This window comes from Mobula hypostoma, chromosome 31 (genome assembly GCF_963921235.1).
Source record: "Mobula hypostoma chromosome 31, sMobHyp1.1, whole genome shotgun sequence".
Classification (NCBI taxonomy): domain Eukaryota; kingdom Metazoa; phylum Chordata; class Chondrichthyes; order Myliobatiformes; family Myliobatidae; genus Mobula; species Mobula hypostoma.
Window position 1 is genome coordinate 2930001 of NC_086127.1, and position 27874 is coordinate 2957874.

General features: G+C 49.8%; 1 protein-coding gene across 1 annotated transcript in view; it reads right to left on the reverse strand.

The window, feature by feature from the left end:
* Nucleotides 1-27874, reverse strand: part of zfp91 (ZFP91 zinc finger protein, atypical E3 ubiquitin ligase) — a 121804-nt gene that overhangs the window by 85820 nt on the left and 8110 nt on the right. The window contains exon 2 of the mRNA XM_063036731.1: nucleotides 1028-1368. Within this exon, the coding sequence (XP_062892801.1) occupies nucleotides 1028-1368 (341 nt within the window). The remainder of the gene's footprint in view (nucleotides 1-1027; nucleotides 1369-27874) is intronic.

A 27874-nucleotide genomic window follows, 5' to 3' on the forward strand; every position in this document is an offset into this window, starting at 1 on the left:
TGGACGATTTCCTTCCACGCCGCTTGTGATGTATTGGAAATCGCGTGCTAGGCAAGTCACAGCAATGGTTTGCCATTGCCTTCTGCCGGGTGACTTTTTTTTGAAAAGAGATCACCAGCTCTTCACGGGAGCCTGCTGGATTCGAACTCGGGAACTCCCACTCCAAAGTCCAGCACTGATGCCGCTACACCACCAGCCGGACTCCGTCCTGCGATAGGGTCAGCCAAAAAAACACAAAAAGAACGAACTGCAGGCGGTGCTCCAAGCCCGGCCTCACCACTGCCTTGCGTGTGTTAAGAGTGAGTTTTTGGGTGGATGTTTCATTTGCACGTAAATGACTCTGGCCACCAGTCTTCGCATTCCCTAAAAGCTGTAAATATCGGGATACTAGCCCAGACGCTGCGGATGGAAGTGTGAAGTTTACAGGTTGTTTCGAAGTCAGTATCATCTATACTTTACAATATTAACTGTCCTCTATATTAGCACGTAAAATATCAGATAAATGTATCGTGGATTTAACTTGCACTCCTAAAGGCTGTGAGTAGCACCCCAGACATGTTGGCGTCGGGAGGAGAGGATGAAGTCAGAAGGTGTGATGTTTGTACGCAGCTTCAAAAGGAAGCATTGTCTATAACTTTTTAAGTAGCGATTGCCTTTTGTGTTTAGCATATGGAGCCCACACTGGGCCAGCAGACCCTTCTACCGAAAGCGTCTCCGTCCGTATGATGCCTGCTGTACCTCGTGATGTCGAATGAAAAAGCTGCTTCGTATCTCTGTCCTTCCAGTGATTTCCTCCACGCCACAGCACGTGCACCCCCTCGCTGAGAATAAAAACCGATCGTCTCTCTCTCCCCCTACCAACACCACCCCCCATAGATGCAGCTCAACCTGCTCAGCTCCTTTGGCCCTGTGCGCACGTGCGCGATTTCCCCGGGGTTCCCCACCCAGAGGTTCCCTCGCCTCGGCGCACACCCTCCCGCGACGCGCCCGACTCCTCCCGCCCACTCCGCCCCCCCCCGCCCCTCACCTGTTCTCGGCCGTCTCCGCCTCCCCCTCCTCGGGGCGGCAGCCCCCGCCCTCGGCGGCGCGGTAGGTGAAGGAGATGCAGCTCCTGCGGCGGGGGTACTCTGCCTTGCGCCGGCGCTGGGACGGGGCGGCCCCGGGACCCTCCCCGTGGGAGGCCCCCCGCGGCGGCCGGTGGGGCCGGTCCGCGCAGCGCCGGGGGTTCCAGCCGGCCGGCCGGGGCCAAGGGGTGGCCCCGGGCCCCTCCCAGCCCTCCTCCAGGCGGAGGGCCGCCTCCTCCTCCTCCTCCTCTCCCCGCCGGTCCCGCTGGCCCAGCGCCAGGATCCGCTGCTGCTTGTTCAAGAACTGAGAGAGGGAGAGAGAGAGAAAAAAAGAGAAGACGGTGTGTTAAAGCAGTGGTCCCCAACCACCGGGCCGCAAAGCACGCGCTACCCAGGCCGCGAGGGAACGGTGTGATTTGTCGACCTGAAACGGTACAAGTCAGCTGCACCTTTCCTCATTCCCTGTCACGCCCACTGTTGGAACTTGAAATAACCCGCCAAATCATACCAAATAACGCATCAAACCTAAACTAACACTAACGTATAGTAAAAGCAGGAATGATATGATAAATATGCAGCCTGTATGAAGTAGAAATAATGTATGTACAGTGTAGTTTCACTTAACAGAATCGGGAAGATTAAGCCAAAGCCGATTTGTAGAGAAAAAAAATTGGCACGTACACGTACGTCACGCATGCGCACACAGATGCCCGCGCAAGGCTTCACGGTCATGGTCGTCTTTCTCGGGGTAAACACAAGTGTCCCATATTTGACTGCTACTTTTGTCCCTTATTTGGGAGTGAGAAAGTTGGCAACCCTAACTGTAAAAGACATGTTGATGTGAGTTTAACCCTACTTGAACACCCCCCCGCCCACCGCCATCGGTCTGCCGGTCCGCAAGAATATTGTCGATATTAAACCGGTCCGCGGTGCAAAAAAAGGTTGGGGACCCCTGTGTTAGAGAGTTGGCAAGGGAAGGGTTAAGATAATCAGCAGAGGTAAGGATCACAAGTGGCGGCTTTGCTCGGGACACCTGGAACACCGGCTCGTTAACGCAAACATCTGACCAACCAATCACATAGCGGCGACTCAAGTGCATAAGAGCACACCGACGTGGTCAAGAGGCTCAGCCGTTGCTCAGACCCAACATCAGAACTGGCGGGGGGGGGGGGTTGCAATCTCAGTGACTGTCGGTGCCACACGGGGTGGCTGGAGGCTCTCGGACACGGTTGATCTCCTGGGAGTTGGCCCTCCTCCCTCATCGAGCCTAATCGCGGGGCAATTTGCAACGCCCAATTAACCTCCCGACCGGTCCATCTTCGGACTGTGGGAGGGAACCGGAGCACCCGGAGGAAACCCACACGGTCACGGGGAGAACTTACAAGCTCCTCAGCGGTAGGGGCGGGAATTGAACCCAGGTCGCCTGCAAAGTGCTGTGGCCAACCACTTGACTGCTGGCCGCCTCCGTCAAAATCGCACGAAACAGCAATTCAGAAAGGCAGGAACACAAACGGGGATGGGGTTGGGGCTGTTGAAAGAGGTATCGGTCGAGTATTCCAGACTTTTGGTGCCCAAGACCAAAACGCTGCATCACCACTTCCTGAATGCTTGGCTCGAGGAATACTGAGCACACCAGTTTCTGCAGATTATGATTAGTGACGCCAGGGGACGGACGCTCCGAAATATGCCAAGGAGCTGGACTATTCAGAGCCTTACGTGCAATTAAAAGTGCTTTAAAATTACTCTACGGTCACAGTCAGCCAGTGTAACAATGCCAAATCTGGTGAAATATGCTCAATTTATGTTTGGTTAAGATTCTTCCCTGCTGTGTTTTGAACAAGTTGTAGCTGATGTTTTAAAAAAAACTTTCTTGGGCAGTCCCGAAAAGAGCGCATTAGAAGTCTAACTGGTGTGTGCTAATTTTTCCTGCTCAGCAGGAAAACCGGTTACCTGAGGGCCTGGTGCGGAAAAACACCGCTGCCTCAGGAATGGAAGACTGCAAAGTGGTGAACAGAAGCACCGTCCTTCACAATCAAAGCTCTCACACGAGGGCAGAGGACGGAAACCCAAGCAACAAGCACAAAATGCTGGGGGCTGGTGGGGGCAGGGGTTGCTCAGCAGTCTTGGTGGCATCTACGGAAAAAATGTAAGCAGTCGAGGTTTCAGTCCGAGACCCTGTGCCAGGACCTGAAGCGTCAACCGCTTACTCCTTTTCCACAGATGCTGCCGAGCACCTCCAGCGCCTTGCGCGTGTTACCATCGGGGCCCTTCAAGTCAAGTCGCTTTTTTATTGTCGCAAATGGAACAGGTCAAAGGATTTAAGTTCCTCGGGGTCAATATCACAAATGACCTGACTTGGTCCAACCAAGCAGAGTCCACTGCCAAGAAGGCCCACCAGCACCTTCACTTCCTGAGAAAACTAAAGAAATTTGGCCTGTCCCCTAAAACCCTCACTAATTTTTATCGATGCACTCTAGAAAGCATTCTTCTAGGGTGCATCACAACCTGGTATGGAAGTTGTCCTGTCCAAGACCGGAAGAAGCTGCAGAAGATCGTGAACACAGCACATCACACAAACCGATCTCCCATCCGTGGACTCACTTTACACCGCACGCTGTCGGAGCAGTGCTGCCAGGATAATCAAGGACACGACCCACCCAGCCAACACACTTTTCATCCCTCTTCCCTCCGGGAGAAGGCTCAGGAGCTTGAAGACTCGTACAGCCAGATTTGAGAACAGCTTCTTTCCAACTGTGATCAGACTGCTGAACGGATCTTGACCCGGATCTGGGCCGTACCCTCCAAATATCCGGACCTGCATCTCGGTTTTTTTGCACTACCTTACTTTCCATTTTTCTATTTTCTATTTATGATCTATAATTTAAATTTTTAATATTAACTAATTTTTACTGTTTTTAATTTTTAATATTTGCAATCGAGGGAGCGGGAAGCGCAGAATCAAATATCGCTGTGATGATTGTACGTTCTAGTATCAATGGGCGACAATAAAATATAAAGTATTTCGACCATAAGCTGCTGGTACAGTACACAGTAAAAACAAAACAACATTCCTCCAGGACCCCAGTGCTACACGAAACAACAAAACTACACTGGACTAAAGGCTGATTTACAGTTGTCCGTAGGCTTGTTTTATACTTTTGTGTAGCCCGACGCCGTCGCGCGCATGTGTAGCTGTGTCTGTGTCGCTTTGCAATTCACGGCCAAAACACTAGTCGGCGGTGGGGTTTCTATGCCACTGTGTTGAGTTTCTTCGTGAGAGACATGGACCAGGAAATGTATTTCAAATATTTTCACACGTCGGCAGGTAGATTTGACGATTTGGTTCATCGTCTCCAACCATCTATTTCGCATCAGTGTGCAGACATAGCGGAGTAAAGCAACCAGAAATGCGTAGGCGGAAATGCAATACTACCAAGTGGACCAATCACAGTTGCTGCGGTCTGCGCTGCCGCGACGCGCGAGTTACATTTTTGGGGAGGTGCACGTCACCCTACGGTGTAGGGTACGCGGTACTTACTGTGTAGATTTGATGCTCAAATATAAATCAACCTTAAGTGAGACAACACAAGGCTACACTGGACTATGTAAGACAACACAAAAACTACACTGGACTGCAGACCTACACAGGACTACATAAAGTGCACAAAACAGTGCAGGGCAGTACAATAAATAATAAACAAGACAATTGGCACAGTAGAGGACAAATTACAATATAATAATAAATGATGTAGATGTCAGTCGAGACTCTGGGTATTGAGGAGTCTGATGGCTTGGGGGGAAGAAACTGTTGCACAGTCTGGTCGTGAGAGCCCGAATGCTTCGGTGCCTTTTGCCAGATGGCAGGAGGGAGAAGGGTTTTGCATGAGGGGTGTGTGGGGTCCTTCATAATGCTGCTGGGTTTACGGGTGCAGCGCGTGGTGTAAATGTCTGTAATGGCGGGAGGAGAGAGACGCCGACGATCTTCTCAGCTGACCTCACTATCCGCCGCAGGGTCTTGTGATCCGAGATGGTGCAATTTCCCGAACCAGGCAGTAGTTCCCACCGCGGAACGCACTTACAAGGAGCGCTGCCACAAGAAAGCAGCAGCCATCATCAAAGGTGCGTCTCCACCGCCCCCCACCCCCACACCACCATCCCGGCCACGGTCTCCCCTCAGGCAGGAGGAAGAGCAGCCTTCAGTGCCACATCACCTCGGTTCACCAACAGTTAATACCCTGCCACCATCAAGCTCCTGAACGGACGTGCATCTGCTTCAGTCACCACCGAAAAAAAACCTGACTCCACAACCAACATTTGGGCTTTGACGGTTTCCGCCTTCAAAGTATCGTCAAGATTATTTATTTCCCATCTTATACAATAACCTAGCACTCAATGTCAGCAAGACGAAGGAATTCTCACAAATGACCTGACTTGGTCCAACCAAGCAGAGTCCACTGCCAAGGCAGCCCACCAGCACCTTTACTTCCTGAGGAAGCTAAAGAAATTTGGCCTGTCCCTAAAACCCTCACTAATTTTTATAGATGCACCGCAGAAAGCATTCTTCTAGGGTGCATCACAACCTGGTATGGAAGTTGTCCTGTCCAAGACCGGAAGAAGCTGCAGAAGATCGTGAACACAGTGCAGCACATCACACAAACCAATCTTCCGTCCGTGGACTCACTTTACACCGCACGCTGTCGGAGCAGTGCTGCCAGGATAATCAAGAATACGACCCACCCAGCCAAAAACTTTTCGTCCCTCTTCCCTCCGGGAGAAGGCTCAGGAGCTTGAAGACTCGTACGGCCAGATTTGGGAACAGCTTCTTTCCGACTGTGATAAGACTGCTGAACGGATCCTAACCCGGATCTGGGCCGTACCCTCCAAATATCCGGACCTGCCTCTCGGTTTGTTTTGCACTACCTTACTTTCCATTTTTCTATTTTCTATTTATGATTTATAATTTAAATTTTTAATATTTACTATCGATTTGTACTCCAGGGAGCGCGAAGCACAGTATCAAATATTGCTGTGATGATTGTACGCTCTAGTATCAATTGTTTGGTGACAGTAAAGTATAAAGTATGATTTGCACAATTTGTCAGTTTATGGTTCCATGTAGCTTTTTTTTTAGAAATACTGCTGCATTTCTTTATTTCTCTGGTGAATAGCTACAAGAAAATGAATCTCAAGGTAGAACAGCGGACTGCGATTAACTGGGCTACACTGCGAAGAGGCCATTTTGGCCCCAGTTAAGCTGCTGTCGCAATTAGTTGAATTTTCACGGAAATGGTTAAAAACTTTTTTTAAAAAAATGCAAATTACTGTTTATAAACAAGAGAAATTCTGCAAATGCTGGAAATCCAGAGCAACATGCACACAAATGACTAAACGGTCGCCATTTTGGGCCAAGACCCTTCAGCAGGACCGAAAATGAAGATGGAGAATGACAGAATATAAAGAGGAGGATAGCTGAAAGGTGATGGGTGAAGCCAGATGGGTAGGAAAGGTAAAAAGGGCCGGAGAGAGAGGAATCTAATAGGAGTGGAGAGGGGGAAAGAGGAGGGGAGCCAGGGGGAAGTGATCGGCAGGCGAGAAGCGGTTAAAGTCCAGAGTTGGGAATAGGAGGCAGGGAGAGGGAAATTTTTTTTTAATATATTGGAAGGAGAAACCAACGTTCACGCCATCAGGTTGAATGTTCTCCAGACTTAACACAAGGTGCTGCTCCTCCACCCCGAGGGTGGCCTCCGCGTAGCACGGGAGGAGACCGTGGACCGAAATGTCGGAATGGGAATCGGAATTCAAACGCTTGGCCACTGGGAAGTTCCGCCTCCGGCAGACAACGCGTAGGCGCTCAACGAAGCAGTCTCCACTCCCCCCCCCACCCCCCGGTTCACAGATGGGTGTTGGGGGGAGGAGAGTGATAAAGATATGCTTGGCTGTCAGATCCCTTTGGACAGCGGTCCCCAACCACCGGGCCGCAAAGCATGTGCTACCGGGCCGCGAGGAAACAATATGATTTGATGATACGAGTCAGCTGCACCTTTCCTCATTCCCTGTCACGCACTGTTCCAACTTGAACATAGGGCTGCCAACTGCCCCGTATATGCCGGGACCTCCCGTATACAGGTGTCCCCCGCTTTTCGAACGCTCGCTTTACGAAACCTCACTGTTACGAAAGACCTGCATTAGTTCCCTGTTTTCACTAACAGAAGGTGTTTTCACTGTTACGAAAAAAATCAGCGCGTGATAAAAGGCAGCCGCTCTCCCCCGGATTCGGAACGGCATTGCTGAAACACGTTGCATTGAGCCGCCGTTAGCAAGATGAGTTCCAAGGTGTCAGAAGAGCCTGAAAGAGTAAGGGTGTTACACTTAGCGTAAAACTAGACATAATTAAGCGTTTTGATCGTAGTGAACGAAGTAAGGACAAAGTGAGCTTGGCTTGTGGAAGTTGATGAATACGACGTTGAAGAGGTTTTGGCATTCCATGACCAAGAACTGATAGATGAAGAGCTGATGCAATTGGAAGAGGAAAGGATAACGATCGAAACTGAATTTATTAGCGAAATGAACGCGAAGCAACTGCGTGAGATTTTCGCTGCAATGATAAAGTACGACTTTAATTTTGAAAGGGTACGTAGGTTTAGGGGATATTTGCAGGATGGTTTGAGTACTTACAAAGAACTGTATGATAGAAAAATGCGCGAGTCTCAGCAGTCAAGCAAGCCTTCCACATCAGCCACAGCAGATGACGAACCTCGACCTTTGACATCGAGGTGGGCATTGGAGAAGATGAACTGCTTGCCCTAATGGAAACAGACGACGACGAGATGACACCCCAGTGTCCCACCACCTCAACCCACAGGCAGATACCGATTTGCGGAGAATGCAGCAGTAGCCAGGAGGCATACAGCACATCTTTCAGAAAAAAGCTGAAATAAGCCTCTGATCTGGGCCAACAGTTACGTGTCGGGCAGCAACTAATTAATTAGCATGTTTATTTCAGCTTTTTTCTTAAAGATGTGCTGGGTGCGTCCCAGCTACCCCTGCGTTCTTCGCAGCAATGTATCGGGTCGGCAGCCGGGAGGGTGGGGGCCACTGCAGCACCCCAACCTGCGACGACTCAATCTAACACACCATCATCAGTGTGCTCGGCACTGTCCCAATTCCCGTAAGTGATACTACACAGTACGTACATTATTTCTGCCTTATATCGGCTGTGTATTTTTACGTGTTATTTAGTATGAATTGGCAGCTTCGTAGCTTAAAGGTTACTGGAGAGAGTGTTTTTGCCAACAGCGCTTGCGTGAGATTTTCTGCCGAGAGCACTTGCGTGAGATTTTCGCTACGGCGAACAGTGCTGGCAATGATTGTGGAGGCCTGATCATTGAGGGTGCTTGAGGAGGAGATTGATAGGTATCTAATTAGTCAGGGTATCAAGGGATATGGGGAAAAAGCCACAAATTAGATCCAGATGAGAGAAGAGTTTAGCTCATGGTGGAGTGGCGGAGCAGACTCGATGGGCCAAATAGCTTACTTCTGCTCCTTTGTCTGGTGACCTTGGGACATCCTTGTACCTAAATTCGCGGGACTTCCCGTGGGCAGAACGTTTGCTCTTCCCCAACAAAACAAAAAGGCTCGGCAGAGGATCTATTTCCTGCAGCCATTGGTAAAACTCCATCTTCCCCAGATATGTAATCCAGAGAATATCCTCACGTCGGCCATTACTGCCTGGTTTGGAGCAGACGAAAACTAAAGCTAACTGCCAGGTCCACAGGAAAGCAGGCAGTCCACCATCACCACGGGGTTTGTATACGTCCAGCGGGGGGGGGGGGGGGGGGGAAGAATAGAAAAATCAGAACCAAAACTTCCGTCGCTACCCAGAGTGTCACTGCCAGTTTATAAAACTGCACAACACCCTCCGACTTCTGTACTCAATGTCCCGATCTATCTAGTAAGAAGCGGGGTTGGGGAGGAGCTGCACAGGATCGAAAGAAGCTACAGAAACTTATAAAATTAGTCAGCTCCGTCACGGGTACCATCCTCCGTAGCACCCAAGACAGCTTCACGAGGCAGTGCCTCAGGAAGGCGGTGGCCATTGTTAATGGCCTGCCGAAGGGTCTCTGTCCGAAATGTCGACTGCGCTTCCCCCCCCCCATTAGATGCTGCTGAGTTCCTCCCGAATTTTGTGTGTGTCGCTTGAGTAAATCAATTACAGTGTTTTTATATATGTACAGTGGTAAGCAAAAGTCTGGGCACCCCTGGTCAAAATTTGTTACCGTGAATAGCTAAACGAGTAAAAGATGACCTGATTTCCAAAAGGCAGAGAGTTAAAGATGACGCATTTCTTCAGTATTTTAAGCAAGATTACTTTTTTTATTTCCATCTTTTACAGTTTCAAAATAACAAAAAAGGAAAAGGCTGCGAAGCAAAAGTTTGGGCCCCCTGCATGGTCAGTACTTGGTAACACCTGCTATTCCAAACGGAGCAAAGTAATACGTAAATATACATATATTATTCTTTTTCTTTGGTTGTCTGTCGAAATCCGATGATCCACTCCTTTAACGGTGAGATCTTTGATGACTATACAGTCCTATCCTGGACCCACAAGCTCTATTGCAGGTGGGAAATGTATCTGTGGTAGTGGTAGCAACCATGTCTGCATTTCTCCTGGCTCTCTTCTGCTGTCTTCTGGCTGTTCTTTCCATCTTCAGAATACGAACCCCATCCCTACACAGCCGTCACCAAGTGGTACGGTCAGCAGCAACCTGCTCCAGGTCCTCGGGTCTGATCTTGCACTTCCTTAAAGCGTTCTTCATCTGATCCTTATCGCACTTCTTCTGAGTGTCCAGATATTTATTTCTTTTTTACTTTTTTATTTCCATCTTTTACAGTTTCAATATAACAAAATAGGAAAAGGGCCGGAAGCAAAAGTTTGGGCACCCTGCATGGTCAGTACTTAGTAACACCCCCTTTGGCAAGTCTCACAGCTTGTAAACGCTTTCTGTAGCCAGCTGAGTCTTCAATTCGTGTTTGGGGGATTTTCGCCCATTCTTCTTTGCAAAAGGCTTCTAGTTCTGTGAGATTCTTGGGTGGTCTTGCATGCACTGCTCTTTTGAGGTCTATCCACAGATTCTCGATGATCTTTAGGTCAGGGCACTGTGAGGGCCATGGCAAAACCTTTAGCTTGCTCCTCTTGAGGTAGTTCATTGTGGATTATGAAGTGTGTTTAGGATCATTATCCTGTTGTAGAAGCCGTCCTCTTTTCATCTTCGGCTTTTTTACAGACGGTGTGATGTTTGCTTCCAGAATTTGCTGGCATGTAATTGAATTCATTCTTCCCTCTACCAGTGAAATATTCCCAGCGCCACTGGCTGCAACACGAGGCCAAAGCATGATCGATCCACCCCCGTGCTTAACAGTTGGAGAGGTGTTCTTTTCATGAAATTCTGCATCCTTTTTTCTCCAAACATACCTTTGCTCATTGCGGACAAAACGTTCTATTTTAACTTCATCAGTCCACAGGACTTGTTTCCAGAATGCATCAGGCTTGTTGAGATGTTCCTTTGCAAACTTCTGACGCTGAATGTTGTGGTGAGGATGCAGGAAAGGTTTTCTTCTGATGACTCTTCCATGAAGGTCATATTTGTGCAGGTGTCGCTGCACAGTAGAACACTGCACCACCACTCCAGAGTCTGCTAAATCTTCCTGAAGGTCTCTTGCAGTCAAACGGGGGTTTTGATTTGCCTTTTCTAGCAATCCTACGAGCAGTTCTCTCGGAAAGTTTTCCTGGTCTTCCAAACCTCAACTGGACCTCCACTGTTCCTGTTAACTGCCATTTCTTAATTACATTACAAACTGAGGAAACAGCTACCTGAAAACGCTTTGCTATCTTCTTATAGCTTTCTCTGCTTTGTGGATTAAATCTTCAGAGTGCTGGGCACCTGCTTAGAGGAGCCCATGGCTGCTGATTGTTGGGACAAGGTTTGAGGAGTCAGGGTATTTATAATGATTTGAAATTTGCATCACCTGGCCTTTCCTAATGATGACTGTGAGCCCAAACAAGCTAATTAAGGTCTGAGACCTTGGTAAAAAAATTATCTGAGAGCTCAAATCTGCTGAAGTGCCCAATCTTTTGCATGGTGCTCCTCTCCTTCTTTTCCCTCTAAAATTCTACAAAACAAAAATAATACACTAACATTGCTTAAAATGTTGAAAAGAAAGTCTCATCTTTAACTTTATGACTTTTCGAGATCAGTTCATCTCCTGCTCAACTATTCACAGGGGTGACCAAACTTTTGCATGCCACTGTACGTGTGTATACACACACACACACACGTATTTTGTGTGTGCTCTGTGCATCACTGAGGACCCCCAACACCCAGGACATGCCCTGTTCTCACTGTTACCATCAGGTAGGAGGTACAGAAGCCTGAAGCCACACACTCAGCGATTCAGGAACAGCTTCTTCCCCTCTGCCATCCGATTCCTAAATGGACATTGAACCCATGGACACTACCTCACTGTTTTTTTTAAATTGCGTCTGCTTTTGCACTATCTCTAATTGAACTGTTTGATATGCACATACTTATATTTTTTCTCTATACTATCATGCATTGAACTGCCGCTGCTATGTCGACAAATTTCACGACATACGCCGGTGACATTACACCCAATTCTGAAGAAATAATCAGAATTGCTTTCTAATTGTCACACGTACCGAGATACAATGAAAAACCTGTCTGGCTTACCGTTCACACAGACCAGATCATTACACAGTGCATTGAGGTCGAACCCCCCAGGGAAAACAACAACAACAACGGGGGTGCAGAATAAAGTGTCACGGTTACTGTGAGAGGGCAGCGCAGGTCAACAATACGATGCACGATCGTCGTGAGGTAGATTACGAGGTGAGGGGTCCATCGCGCGAGGGAACCATTATCGCAGAAGGGCAGCAGCCGCCCTTGACCCTGATTCAATGTGCTTTCAGGCTTTTGCATCTTCTGCCCGACAGGAACTGGGGGGGGGGGGGATGAAGTGGGAATTATCCGGGGTGGGTGGGGGTCTCTGCTTAGCCGGCAGACCGAGGCAGGAAGAAACACAGAATCCTCAGAGGGTTGGCTGGTTTCTGTGACGCACTGAGCTGCCTCCGCAATCGGTGGTCACAACAGGGGTCCCCAACCCTTTTTGCACCGTGGACCTGCGTAATATTGACAATATTCTTGCAGACCAGCCAACCGGGGTGGGGGGGGGGGCGGTGTTCAAGTAGGGTTAAACTCACCTCAACATGTCTTTTACAGATAGGGTTGCCAACTTTCACACTCCCAAATACGGGACAAAAGCAGCAGTCAAATACTTGTGTTTACCCCGAGAAAGACGACCATGACCATGAAGCCTTGCGCGGGCACCTGTGCGTGCATGTGTGACGTGTGTATATGCGACTTGCGCATGCACGTCCGTACCGATTTTTTCCCACAAATCAGTTTTGGCTTAATCTTCCCGACTACACGGTACATAAATTTTTTCTACTTTATATAGGCTGTGTATTTATCATATCATTCCTGCTTTTACTGTATGTTAGTGTTATTTTAGGTTTTATGTGTTATTTGGTATGATTTGGTTGGTTATTTTTTGGGTCTGGGAACGCTCAAAAACTTTTCCCATATAAAGTAATGGTAATTGCTTCTTTGTTTTACGCCATTTTGGCACGAAAGGTTTCATAGGAACGCTCTACCTTAGCAGGGGAAATACGGGACAAGGGTGGTCCCATGTGGGACAAACCAATTTAGCCCAATATACGGGATGTCCCGGCAAATATGGGACAGTTGGCAACCCTATGTTCAAGTTCAACAGTGCGTGACAGGGAATGAGGAAAGGTGCAACTGGCTCGTATCGTTTCCTCACAGCCCGGTTCCGGTCCGCGGCCTGGTAGTTGGGGACCACTAGTCAAAACCATTCGCTCATGCCTACACAAAGCCCATATCCCTTTCTTCCCGGGACGCTCATGTGCCGATCTAAGACCCTCTTAAACCCCTCCACCACCATCTTGGGCAGAACATCCCAAGCACGCAGCAATCTCTTCAACAAACAAAACTTGCTCTGAGCATCTCCTTTAAACTTGCCCCCCTCTCACCGAAATGGCAGATTGGTCTACTGCTGGGAGGTACAGTGGGGGGAAAACTTGCCCTATGTACCGTTCATAACCCGGTGCGATCGAGGCAGGGACAGGTGAAGGAGGAAGAGTCCAGAATGAGGCGTCACACTTGCAGAGAAATGCAGGGAGACAATGTGTGAGGTCACGGTGAGGTAGACAATAAGGTGTGAGGTCATGATGAGGCCGATTGTGAGATCACAAAAGGGCAGATTCTGAGGTCATAATGAGGTAGGTTCTGAGGTCACGTCCATCTTGCACTGGAGAATCATTCAATAGTCTTGTTACAGAGGGGCAGAAGCTGCCCTCGAGCCTGGTGCGATGTGCATGGAGGCTTTTGTATCTTCTGCCGTCGGGGGTGGAAGGAGCAAGAACGTCTGGGGTGAGCGGGGTCTCTGATTAATGGTGACGACTTTACAGTCCAAAGTAAGAGGGAGGAGAAGATGGCGGCGAAGTAGGGTACCGTGCACATTTCTGATTTGATGGAGACAGACGTAAGAGCACGGAGGAACATCTGGAGAAACTTCTGAAATGCCCGCGTCGCTGCCACTGCTACTGTGTGGTCCGGAATCTCCGGAGAAGGCCCCAAATCCTCGGCTTTGCTTGGTGCCGGGCGGCCGGGACGAGGTCAAGGGCGCTCGGCAGGCTGTATTGGAGGGGCTGGTCGGAGGTTCGAAGTTTTCGGACGGACTCAGAGTCGGCTGTGGTCGGGTGCTTCCAATGCATCGGCATTTGTCAGTGCCTGGAACTTTATGGCAGGGAGTTTCTCCCTTTTTGCCGCCTGCTATCAGGGACTATCGGGAGTCGATCGGTACTTGAGATTGTCTTTTTTTACCGTGCCCATGGTCTGCTCTTTATCAAATTATGGTATTACTTTGCAATGCTGTAACTATATGTTATAATTATGTGGTTTTGTCAGTGTTAATCTTTGGTTTGTCCTTTTTTTTGTGATATCACTCCGGGGGAACATTGTATCATTTCTTAATGCATGCATTTCTAAATGACAATAAACGAGGACTGAGTGTCCTCATAACCTAATCTAATTGTCAGAGTACAGACACATCAGCACATACAACCCTGAGATTCCTTCCCCCCACGGGCACGCTCAGCAAATCGACAGAACGGCAACTGTAAACAGGGCCAACGGACAACAAACTGTGCAAATGCAAGTATGAATAAATTGCAATAAATAATGGGAGCATGACATAGCAAGGTAACAGTCCTTAAAGTGAGACTACTGGTTGTGGGAACGCCAGAAAGCGAATAAGGAGAGAGATGGTTGAGGAGGTGGTAACTGTTCCTGAACCTGGTGGTGCAAGTCCTGAGGCTCCTGTACCTTCTACCTGACGACAGCAGTGAGAAAAGACCATGGCCTGGATGGTGAGGATCTCTGACGATGGATGCAGCTTTTTTTTAAAAAATATATAAAATCCACAACGCTCCAGGGGGATGTGCTCAGTGGTTGGGTGGGTTTTACCCGTGACGTACTGGGCCGAATACACTGCCTTTGGTAGGATTTCCCGCTGATGGACCGTGTAAATGTACCGTGGAGAGCATTCTGACAGGCTGCGTCTCTGTCTGGTATGGGAGGGGGATGGGATGTCTACCGCACAGGACCGAAAGAAGCTGCTGAGGGTTGCAAATTTAGTCAGCTCCATCTCGGGCACTAGCCGACAAAATACCCAGTACATCTTCAAGGAGCGGTGTCTCATAAAGGCAGTGTCCATTATTAAGGATCTCCAGCACCCAGGACATGCCCTTTTCTCACTGTTACCATCAGGTAGGAGATACAGAAGCCTGAAGGCACACACTCAGCGATTCAGGAACAGCTTCTTCCCCTCCGCCGTCCGATTCTGAAATGGACATTGAACCCTTGGATACTACTTCACTTTTCATATACTGTATATATTATTTCTGTTTTTGCACCATTTTTACTCTATTCAATGTACATATACTGTCATTCAAAGACGTCTTAAAAGCCAACATGAAGAAATGTCAAGGACTTGAAACTCTGGCAAGCCATCGTCCGAGAAGGAACAGCAACTTTCGAAGCCAACAGATGTGCAGAATTAGAAGAAAAGAAAACAGAAAGAGAGGCAGCAACAGCCCAAGCCCGATCTGCCATCTGGAACAACCTGTCCTGAATGTGGAGGAACTTTCAAAGCCAAGATTGGACTCATAAGCCACTTGAGAGCCCATAAGTAGATCAACAGAACAAAGACTATCATCCTCGACCTCGAGGGATAGCCACGACGAGGAGACTATAATTGATTTACTTATTTTTTTTTCTATGTTATGTATTGCACTGAACTGCTGCTGCTAAGTTAACAAATTCCACGACACACGCCGGTGATAACCTACCTAATTCTGATTGGCGTCCCAGCACCAGGCCGCAACGCAGCCAGGAAATACCCTTCCCCTCAAGCACAGGGGTTGGCTAACACTTGGCCTCGCCCACCACTCGCCAGGCCTGTACTCCTCCCTTCTCCCCCGCCACTCCCCACCTTCTTATTCCGTCATCTGACCCCCACCCCTTCGCAGTCCCAAAAAGTTATATTCCCCCTCCGCAGACGTTACCCGACCTGCTGAAGAGGGGAACGAGCAGGCAGCATCTTCACCCCCCCCCCACCTACGTGTCTTTCAAGATTTGCAGCCTTTTTATAATCCCTCGCATCTCCCACCCAAGCATTCTCCGTTCATCCTCTGTTCTCAAACAATACTCAGTGGCTGGGAGGGCTTTACCCGTAATGTAATGGGCCAAGGCAGGACAAGTTGAGAAGTGAAACGGGGACACCCCTTTTTTCCCTGATTAGGGAGAGAGAGAGGGAGCCTGTGGTATGTCAAATACTTAATACTTTATTGTTGCCAGACAAATGATACTAGAACGTACAATCATCACAGCGATATTTGATTCTGCGCTTCCCACTCCCTGGTGAATAGCTTAGCTCATGGGGGAGCTGCGGAGCAGACTCGATGGGCCGAATGGCCTACTTCTGCTCCTTTGTCCTGTGATTACAAATCGATAGTAAACATTAAAAATTTAAATTATAAATCATAAATGGAAAATAGAAAAATGGAAAGTAAGGTAGTGCAAAAAAACCGAGAGGCAGGTCCGGATATTTGGAGGGCACAGCCTAGATCCGGGTCAGGATCCGTTCAGCAGTCTTATTGGGTGAATGAGTAGTCTTTGGGGTACTGCAAGTCTGCGTCTTTAGTGATGCTTTGCCGCACGCTCCAGTGCTCGGTGGACGGTGCTGATGCTTTTTTTGCTGGGTGGGGGGTAGGGGGAGATCGTTGCTTTGCTGCTGCTTATTCGTGGGAGGGGGGAGCTGGGGTTTTGGGCTTTGGGGTTCTAACATTTAACCGTCATTCCTTCTGTAAGGCACTGCTCTGCTTTCGTGGACGTTGGCGAAGAAAGCGAATTCCAGGATGTATATTGCATACGTTTCCCTGGCATTAAATTGAACCCACTGAAGTGCGGCGAGCCACACCGAACGCCTTCCTGATCACCCTGTCTAACAGTGTCGCCACTGACATGCAACCGTGCGCCAGTCGCCTCGGGCCCCTCTATTTTACAAACACTCTCCGGAGGTCTGGTCACTCACTGTCTCAGCTTCCCAAAACGCAGCATCTCACACCTTCCCCACGTTCAGAGCTCCGACTTAATGTCGGAAAAATGCACACAATACACATCCTGAAATGCTCTTTCTTCGCAACCATCAACGAAAACAGAGGAGTGCCCCAAAGAATGAACGACAATTAAATGTTAGAACCCCAAAGTCACTCCCCTCCCTCCCGCACGTAAGTGACAGCAACAATTCCTCCTCCCCCCACCGGCAACCAAAAAAAAAACATCTGCACCCTCCACTGAGCACTCAAGCATGGGCAAAGCAATAGCAAACACACAGACTTGCGGTTACTGCAGAGACTTCGCGTTTCACCCGGTATACGACAAACCACAGGCTCTCTCTCTCTCTCTAATAAAGAGATGTCTCCGTTTTCACAGCGAGCGGGGAGACATAACAAAACAACTCGCTGGCTTTCGACGTCAAAAGTCCATTATGCCACCTTTCTCGAGCCCTGTGCCCGAAGATCTCAAACGTCCAGCTGTAGATATTTTAACTCTGCCGACCCCCCCCCCCGCCCAATGCTGGGGGAACTCAGCAGGCTAGGGGCAGCATCAGGGGGAAAGAGCGAACGGTCGACGTTTCGGGCCGAGACCCTTCGGCAGGACTGGAGAAAAAGAGCCGAGGAGTTGATTCAAAAGGTGGGGGGAAGAGGAGAGAGAAACACGAGGTGATGGGTGAAAGCGGGAGGGGGAGGGATGAAGTGAAGAGCTGGGAAGTCGACTGGTGGAAGAGACACAGAGATGGGGGGGGGAGAAGTCTGATTGAAGGCCATGGAAGAAAGAGGGGGGGGAGGAGGAGGAGCACGACAAAGAGGCAACGGGCAGGTCAGGAGAAAAGGAAAAGGAAGGAAGGGGATTACCAGGAGCTCCAGAAATCTATGTTCATGCCATCAGGTTGGAGGCCACCCAGATGGAATAAAGGGTGTTGCTCCTCCAACCCGAGTGTGGTCTCATCATGACAGTGCAGGAGGCCGTGGACGGACATATTGGAATGGGGAGCCAATGGGAGATCACACTACTTCTGGCCTGTATTCCGCCTGGGTCCCCTCCAACACGATGGCATGAACGTAGGTTTCTCGAACTCCCGGTAATACCCCCATCCCTCTCCTTCACCATTCCCCACCCCCTTTTCCCTCTCTCACCTCATCCCCTTACTCGCCCATCGCCTCCCTCTGGCGTGCCTCCCACTCTACTTTTCTTTCTCCTGTGGCCTTCTGTCCTCTCCTATCAGACTCTCCCCTTCTCCAGCCCTGCATCTCCTTCACCCATCAACTTCACAGCTCTCTACTTAACATCTCCCTCCCCAATTTCACCCATCACCATTTTTCTCTCTCCCCCTCCTTCCGCCTTTTAAATCTACCCCTAATTTTTTTTTCCCCTCCAGTCCTGCCGAAGGCTCTCGGCCCGAAACGTCGACTGTTCCCTCTTTTCCACAGACGCCGCCCGGCCTGCTGAGTTCCTCCAGGAGAGAGAGTGAGAGAGTGAGAGGGTGAGAGAGAGCATGTGTTACTCTGGATTTCCAGCGTCTGCAGATTTTCTCCTGCACGTAGTGCTGAGGTTTCACTGGGAGTACTGGGCCCCTCACCTAACGAAGGACGTGCTGATGTCGCAGGGGGTTCAGAGGGCGAGTAACACAAGAATGATTTTGGGGGAATGAAGGGGTTATTGAATGAGGAGTGTTTGATGACTCTGGGCCTGCACTCACCAGAATTTGGAAGAACGGGGTGGGACAGGGCGATATCGTTGAAAACTATCGAAAAGTTGGATGGTGTAGACAGAGCAGGTGTGGAGAGGACGAGTGAGGGAGTAGAGGACCAGTGGGCGCAGCGTCAGAATAGCGGGGGGGGGGGGGAACCATCTGTCACGGAGATGAGGAGGAATTTCTTCGGCCGGAGAATTGGTGAATCTGTGGAAATCACTGCCACGGGCGGCCCAGGAGGCCAAGTCACTGGGTGCAAATCCGGCTGAGACCGACGGGGTGCTTGGTTGGCAAAGGTTGCGGGGAGGAGACAGCAGAACGCGGCTGAGGGGGGAAACGGATCAGCCATGACGAAACGATGGGCCGAGTGGCTCCCCCTCCCCGCCCCCGTCTCTTCTAATCTTGTTGGAAGGAGAACGTGGAGGCTTCAGAGAGAGTGCAGGAGGAGATCTACCAGGACGCTGCCCAGACTCGAGAGATGGTCGTAAGATGACAGGTTGAGCAGGCGAGGGTTTCTGTCTCCGGAGCGAAGGAGCACGAGACGCGATCCGACGATAAAAGGCGTAGATTGAGCGGATCGCCAGAGGCTCCCCCTCTCCCCCGGGGGCAGAAGTGGTTCACGCAGAGACGGGGAGGAGTTGCTGCTTTGGCCAGAGCGTGGCGAAATCTGTGGAATTCGTTGCCATGGAGAACTGCGGAGGCCAGGCCATTGGGTACATCTAAAACGGAGGTCGATGGGCTTCTGACTAGCTGGGGCGTCAAAGGTTACGGGGAAGAAGGCAGGAGAGCGGGGTTGGGAGAGATGGCAAATCAGCCATGATTTGACGTACTGATTGGTTTAATTCTGCTCCTATGTCTGAGGGGGGCATAATTTTGAGATGTTTGGAGGAAAGTATGGTGGTGGTGGGGCGGTGGGGTACTTCAGAGCCAAGTTTTTCCCCACCGAGAGTGACGGACATGTGGAATACCCCATTGGGGTTGGCGGCAGAGACAGATACATTAGTTGCAGCTGAGACAGGCACGTGGGTGAAAGAAAAAAATGGTGCGCGATGTAGGAGGGAAGGGCTCGATCCATCTTGCAGTCGGCTAAAGCCCGATTTATACTTCTGCGTCGCTCTACGCCGTAGGCCCGGTTTATTGCTTCTGCGTCGCTCTACGCCGTAGCAAGCATGCGTTGTTGCGTCCGCGTTGCTCTGCAATTCGCCGCCAAAACGCTAGTTGGCGGTGGGGGTTCCTATGCCACCGTGTTGCGCTTCTTCGTGAGAGACACGGGCGAGGAAATGCATTTCAAGCATCTTCGGATGTCGGCAGGTAGATTCGACGATTTGGTTCGTCGACTCTAACCATTTACTTCGGATCAGTGTGCTCAGACATGGCGGAGTAAAGCAACCGGAAATGCATAGGAGGAAATGCGATGCTACTCAGCGGACCAATCACAGCTGTTGCGGTCTGCGTCCCGGAGACGCAAGAGTTACTTTTTGGGGGAGGTGCACGTCACCCTACGGTGTAGGGTATGGCGTAAGGTACGCGGTACCTACAGCGTAGATTTGATGCAGAAGTATAAACCAGGCTTAAAACATCAGCACAACATTGTAGGCGTGTGCTCGACAATGCCTATAAAAAGTATTCAAGCTTCCCCCACACCACCCAGAAGATTTTAACGTTTTATTGTTTGATAACATTGAATCACAGTGGATTTAATTTAGCTTTGTTTTGACACTGATCAACATAAAAAGACTCCTCAGTGTCAAAGCGACCTCTAGAAAGTGATCTAAATTAGTTGCAAAGATAAACCACAGAATAATTGATTGCATAAGACAATAGACAATAGGTGCAGGAGTAGGCCACCCGGCCCTTCGAGCCAGCACCGCCATTCACTGTGATCATGGCTGATCATCCACAATCAGTATCCAGTTCCTGCCTTATCCCCATATCCCTTCACTCCACTATCTCTAAGAGCTCTATCCATCTCTTTCTTGAAAGCATCCAGAGACTTGGCCTCCACAGCCTTCTGGGGCAGAGCATTCCATACATCCACCACTCTCTGGGTGAAAAAGTTTTTCCTCAACTCCGTTCTAAGTGGCCTGCCCCTTATTCTTAAACTGTGGCCTCTGGTTCTGGACTCACCCATCAGCGGGAACATGCTTCCTGCCTCCAGCGTGTCCAATCCCTTAATAATCTTATATGTTTCAATCAGATCCCCTCTCATCCTTCTAAATTCCAGAGTATACAAGCCCAGTCGCTCCAACCTTTCAACATATGACAGTCCCGCCATCCCGGGAATTAACCTTGTGAACCTACGCTGCACTCCCTCAACAGCAAAAATGTCCTTCCTCAAATTTGGAGACCAAAACTGCACACAGTACTCCAGGTGTGGTCTCACCAGGGCCCTGTACAGCTGCAGAAGGACCTCTTTGCTCCTATACTCAATTCCCCTTGTTATGAAGGCCAGCATGCCATTAGCTTTCTTCACTGCCTGCTGTACTTGCATGCTTGCTTTCAGTGACTGATGTACAAGAACACCGAGATCTCGTTGTGCTTCCCCTTTTCCTAACTTGACTCCATTTAGATAATAATCTGCCTTCCCGTTCTTACCACCAAAGTGGATAACCTCACATTTATCCACATTAAACTGCATCTGCCATGCATCTGCCCACTCACCCAGTCTGTCCAAGTCACCCTGCATTCTCATAACATCCTCCTCACATTTCACACCGCCACCCAGCTTTGTGTCATCGGCAAATTTGCTAATGTTACTTTTAATTCCCTCATCTAAATCATTAATATACATTGTAAACAGCTGCGGTCCCAGCACTGAACCCTGCGGTACCCCAGTGGTCACCGCCTGCCATTCTGAAAGGGACCCGTTAATCGCTACTCTTTGAGATTAGTCATGCATGATTTCCCGTTCGTAAATCCATGCTGACTCGGACCGATCCTGTTACTGCTATCAGATGTGTCGTAATTTCATCTTTTATAATTGACTCCAGCATCTTTCCCACCACCGACGTCAGGCTAACCAGTCTGTAATTCCCTGTTTTCTCTCTTCCTCCCTTCTTAAAGAGAGGGACAACATCAGCCACCCTCCAATCCACAGGAACTGATCCTGAATCTATAGAACATTGGAAAATGATTACCAATGCGTCCACGATTTCTACAGCCACCTCCTTAAGTACCCTGGGATGCAGACCATCAGGTCCTGGGGATTTATCAGCCTTCACACCCAACAGCCTGTCCAACACCATTTCCTGCCTAATATAAATTTCCTTCAATTCATCCATTGCCCTCGGTCCTTTGGGCACTATTACATCTGGGAGATTGTTTGTGTCTTCCCTAGTGAAGACAGATCCAAAGTACCTGTTCAACTCATCTGCCATTTCCTTGTTCCCCATAATAAGTTCACCCGTTTCTGTCTTCAAGGGCCCAATCTTGGTCTTAACTTTTTTTTCCTTTTCACACACCTAAAGAAACCTTTACTATCTTCCTTTATATTTTTGGCTGGTTTACCTTTGTACCTCGTTTTTTTCTCCATGTATTACCTTTTTAGTTACCTTCTGTTGCTCTTTAAAAGTTTCCCAATCCTCCGGCTTCCCACTCGTCTTTGCTATGTTATACTTCTTCTCTTTTATTTTATACTGTCCATTACTTCCCTTGTCAGCCACGGCCTCCCCTTAATCCCCTTAGGATCTTTCTTCCTCTTTGGAATGATCTGATCCTGCACCTTCTGCATTATTCCCAGAAACACTTGCCATTGCTGTTCCACTGTCATCCCTGCTAGAGTATTGTTCCTTTGAACTTTGGCCAGGTCCTCCCTCATAGCACCATAGTTCCCTTTGTTCAACTGTAATACTGACACTTCTGAGTTTCCCTTCTCCCTCTCAAATTGTCCATTAAAACTTATCATATTATGGTCACTACCTCCTAATGGCTCCTTTACCTCGAGGTCCCTGATCAAATCCGGTTCATTGCACAACACTAAATCTAGAATTGCGTTCTCTCTGGTAGGCTCCAGTACAAGCTGTTCTAAGAATCCATCTCGGAGGGACTCCACAAACTCCCTTTCTTGTGGTCCTGTACCAACCTGATTCCTCCAGTCTAACTGCATGTTGAAGTCCCCCATAACAACTGTAGCATTACCTTTGCGACATGCCAATTTTAACTCTTGATTCAACTTACGCCCTACATCCAGACTACTGTTTGGGGGCCTGTAGATAACTCCCATCAGGGTCTTTCTACCCTTAGAATTTCTCAGTTCTATCCATACTGACTCTACGTCTCCTGATTCTGCGTCCCCCCTCGCAAGGGACTGAATATCATTCCTCACCAACAGAGCCACCCCACCCTCTCTGCTCATCAGTCTGTCCTTTCGATAGGACGTATATCCTTGAATATTCATTTCCCAGGCCTGGTCCACTTGAAGCCATGTCTCTGTTATTCCCACAACATCACACTTACCAATTTCCAACTGAGCCTCAAGCTCATCCACTTTATTTCTTGTACTCCGTGCATTCATATATAATACGTTTAATTCATTACTCCCCTCACCTCCCATATCAATTCCTATTTCACTTGGCCATACTGTACGATCCCTTCTTGAGCTTTCTGCTCTGTTGATTCTGTTATCATTCTTAACTTTTCTTATTCTCACTTCCCTTTATCTCCATCCTTATGTTTCCAGTTCGTCCCCCCCCCCGCCCCATAACTTAGTTTAAACACACCCGTGTTGCAGAGGCAAACCTGCCTGCCAGAATGCTGGTGCCCCGCTTATTAAGGTGCAACCCGTCCCTTTTGTACAATTCATCCTTACCCCGAAACATACCCCAGTGATCCAAGAATGTAAATCTCTGCTTCCTGCACCAGTATAAGTATTCACCCCCTTTGACATGACACCACCAAATCACAGGCGCAGCCAATTGGCTTCAAAAGTCACATAATTAGTTCAATGAAGATAACCGTGTGCAGCCAAGGTGCTTCAACTGGTTGTATCTGGAAGGTCCGACTGCTGGTGAGTCAGTATCCGGGCAAAAACTAAAAGAACACGGCTAGCAACTCCGCAAAAGCATTATTGCAAAAGCACAAGTCAGGAGATGGATGTAAGGAAATTTCCAAGTCACTGAAGACCCCCTTGGAGTACGGTTAAGTCAATCACGAAGACACGGAAAGAATATGGCACAGCCGTAGATCTGGCCTGGAGAAGGCCGTCCTTGAAAGCTTGAGTGACCGTGCAAGAAGGGGCCTCGTGAAGGGGCGGTGGGGGGGGGGGGGGAGGGCACCAAGAGACCTGTGACAACTCCGGAGGAGTTACAAGCTTCAGTGGGTGAGATGGGAGAGGCTGCGCGTACAACAACTGGTGCTTCATCAGTCACAGCTTTATGGAAAACTGGCAAAGAGAAAGTCACGTTGAAAAATAAAAACCCTCATGAAATCTCGACTGAAGGCAGGTGGGAGACTCCGAAGACAGCCGGAAGGTGGCTCTGTGGTCTGACGAAACCAAAACTGTGGCTTTTTGGCCATCAGACTGAACACTAGGTCTGGTTTAAGCTAAACACCGCACACCATCCCTACCGTGAAGTATGGGGGCGGCTGCATCGTGCTGTGGGGATGCTGCACTGCGGCAGGCCCCGGAAGGCCTGTGAAGGCAGAGGGTAAAATGAATGCAGCAAAATACAGGGAAGTCCCGCAGGAAAACCTGATGCAGCCTGCAGGAGAACTGCGACGGGGGAGAAGATTTGCTTTCCAGCAAGACAACGGCCCCCAAGCGTAAAGCCACAGCTACGCAGGAATGGCTAAAAAAACAAAACAACAAGAAGAAAGTTAATGTCCTGGCACAAGTAGGACGCTGGAAATCCAAAGCAACACACACAAAACGCCAGAGGAACTCAGCAGGCCAGGCAGCATCCGTCGGAAAAAAAGAGTGAAACAGCTGACGCTTCGGGCCGAGAGCCTTCGGCAGGACAGGGGGACGAAGAAGATGGAGCCAGAGTAAGGAAGTGAGGGGGGACCACAAGGTGGGAGGTGAAACTGGGGAAGGGGGCAGGAAGGGGGTGAGGAAAAGGAGCTGGGGAGTCGATTGGTGAAAGATACAGGACCGGAGAAAGGGGGAATCTGGCAGGAGAGGACAGAAGGCCCTGGGAGAAAGAAAAGGGAGAGAGCTCCAGAGGGAGGCGATCAGCAGGTGAGGGGAGGGAAATGGGAACAGGGAATGGTGAAGGGGCAGGTTTGGCATTACTGGAATTTCGAGGAATCGACGCTGACGACATCGGGCTACCCTGGGCAGAATAGAATAACCTGAGTGTGGCTTCATCACGGTGTTAGACACAGCCGGGGACTGACATGTCGGAATGGGAACGGGAAGTGGAATTAAAAAGGCTGCCCACAGGGAGATCCTGCCTTTTCCGGCCAACGGCGAAGCAGTCTCCCGACCTGCACCGGGTATGTCACCGATAGACAGCAGGCCACACCGGCAGCACCGGACACAGCCGGTGACCCCAACAGACTTGCAGGTGAAGTGTCGCCTCACCTAGAAGGACTGTCTGGGCCCCTGGATGGATGGCGGTGAGGGAGGAGGTGTCAGGGCAGGTGCAGTACTCGTTCTGCTCCTAAGGATGAGGGCTGGGAGGGAGATCAGTGGGGAGGGACGAATGGACAAGGGAGTCGCGTAGGGAGCGATCGCTGCGGAAAGCAGAAAGTAGCGGTGGGGTAGTGGGAGGGAGGGAAAGACGAGATGTGTGGAGGGAGGGAAGGAAAGACGGGTTTTGTGGGGGGGGAGAGGGAGGGAGGGACAGACGCGATGTGTGGAGGGAGAGGGAGCGAGGGAAAGACGAGATATGTGGAGGGAGGGAGGGAAAGACGAGTTATGTGGAAGGAGGGAAGGAAAGATGGGTTATGTGGGGGGAGAAGGAGGGAGGGGGAGACGAGATATGTGGAAGGAGAGGGAGGGAGGGAGAGACGTGTTATGTGGAGGGAGGGGGAGGCAGGGAAAGACAGACGAGTGATGTGGAGGGAGGGAGGGAGACGAGTGATGTGGAGGGAGGGAGGGACGAGTTATGTGGAGGGAGAGACGAGTTATGTGGAGGGAGAGGGAGGGAGGGAAGGAAAGACAAGACGAGTTATGTGGGGGTAGAGGGAGGGGAGGGAAAGATGTGTTATGCGTTTGGTGGTGGGATCCTGTTGGAGGTGGCGGAGGCTTCAGAGAATTATCTGCTGGACACGGAGGCTGGTGGGGTGGCAGGTGAGGACAAGAGGAACCCTATCGCCGGTAGGGCGATGGAAGCAGATGTGCGGGAAAGGGAAGAGCTGTGGGAGAGGGCAGCAATGTTGGCAGAGGAAGGGAGGCCCCTGTCTTTGAAGGACGAGGCCATCTCCTTAGTTCTGAAATGAAAAGCCTCATCCTGGGAGCAGATGCGGTGGAGATGGAGGACTTGAGAGAAGGGGACGGCGTGTCTTCCCCCCCCCCCACAAGTAACAGGGTGGGAGGAGGTAGAGCCCAGGTAGCTGTGAGAGTCAGTGGGTTTATATCAGACAGCCTGTCTCCAGAGACGGAGAGATCGAGGAAAGGGAGGGAAGTGTCGGAAATGGACCAGGCAAATCCAAGATCAGGGTTGAAACTGAAGACAGATTTGATGAAGTTGACCAGCACTGCACGGGTGCAGGAAGCAGCACAAATGCAGTCGTGAATGTGGCGCAGGAAAAACTGGGGAGTGACAGCAGCGTAGGCTTGGATCACAGACCGTTCCATGTGGCCGACAAACGGGCAGGCATAGCTGGGACCCATGCGAGTGCCCCCGGCTGCACCTATTGCTTGTAGGAAGTGAGAGGAGCCAAAGGAAGAATTATTAAGAGTGAGGATGGGCAGTGCCAGAGGGGAACTGGTTGGGTCTGGTGCCCAGAAAGAAACTGTGAACCTTCACGGTGGGGAATGAAGGTGTACAGGGACCAGACATCCGCAGTGAAAATAAGACGATCGGGAGCAAGGAACTTGAAATCATTGACAAGATTATGAGCATGTGAACTGTCAATAGACAATAGGTGCAGGAGAAGGCCATTCGGCCCTTCCAGCCAGCACCGCCATTCACTGTGATCATGGCTGATCATCCACAATCAGTATCCAGTTCCTGCCTTCTCCCCATAACCTTTGACTCCGCTATCTTTAAGAGCTCTATATAACTCTTTCTTGAAAGAATCCAGAGAATTGGCCTCCACTGCCCTCTCAGGCAGAGCATTCCAAAGAACCACAACTCTCTGGGTGAAAAAGTTTTTCCTCAACTCCGTTCTAAATGGCCTACCCCTTATTCTTAAAATGTGGCCTCTGGTTCTGGACTCCCCCAACATCGGGAACATGTTTCCTGCCTCCAGCGTGTCCAATCCCTTAATAATCTTCTCTGTTTCAATCAGATCCCCTCTTATCCTTCTAAATTCCAGTGTGTATACAAGCCCAGTCGCTCCAATCTTTCAACATATGACAGTCCCGCCATCCCGGGAATTAACCTCGTGAACCTACACTGCACTCCCTCAATAGCAAGAATGTCCTTCCTCAAATTTGGAGACCAAAACTGTACACAATACTCCAGGTGTGGTCTCACCAGGGCCCTGTACAACTGCAGAAGGACCTCTTTGCTCCCATACTCAACTCCCCTTGTTATGAAGGCCAGCATGCCATTAGCTTTCTTCACTGCCTGCTGTACCTGCATGCTTGCTTTCAGTGACTGATGTACAAGAACACCTCGATCTCGCTGTACTTCCCCTTTTCCAAACTTGACACCACTCAGATAGTAATCTGCCTTCCTGTTCTTGCCACCAAAGTGGATAACCTCACATTTATCCACATTAAACTGCATCTGCCATGCATCTGCCCACTCACCCAACCTCTACAAGTCTCCCTGCATTCTCATAACATCCTCCTCACATCTCACACTGCCACCCAGCTTTGTGTCACGGTTGGAGGCAGGAAGGGACTAAACCAGAGAGGATAAAACACAGAGTCAAGATATGCCGATACAAGTTCAGTGGGGCAGGAACAGGCTGAAACACTGGGTCTACCCGCACAGGCAGGTTTGTGGATCCAGGGTAGGAGGTAGAATCGGGAAGTGCGGGCTGCGGGAACTATGAGGTCGGTGGCGGTGGATGGGAGATTCCCAGCGTCGATATGGTTGGTGATGGTGTGGGAAGACAATGGCCTGGTGCTCCTTCGTGGGGTCCTGTCCGAGGGGCAAGTAAGAGGTATCCGACAGTTGTCGCCAGGCCTCAGCAAGGTAGAGGCCATTTTAAGCAACACACATCAAAGTTGCTGGTGAACGCAGCAGGCCAGGCAGCATCTCTAGGAAGAGGTACAGTCG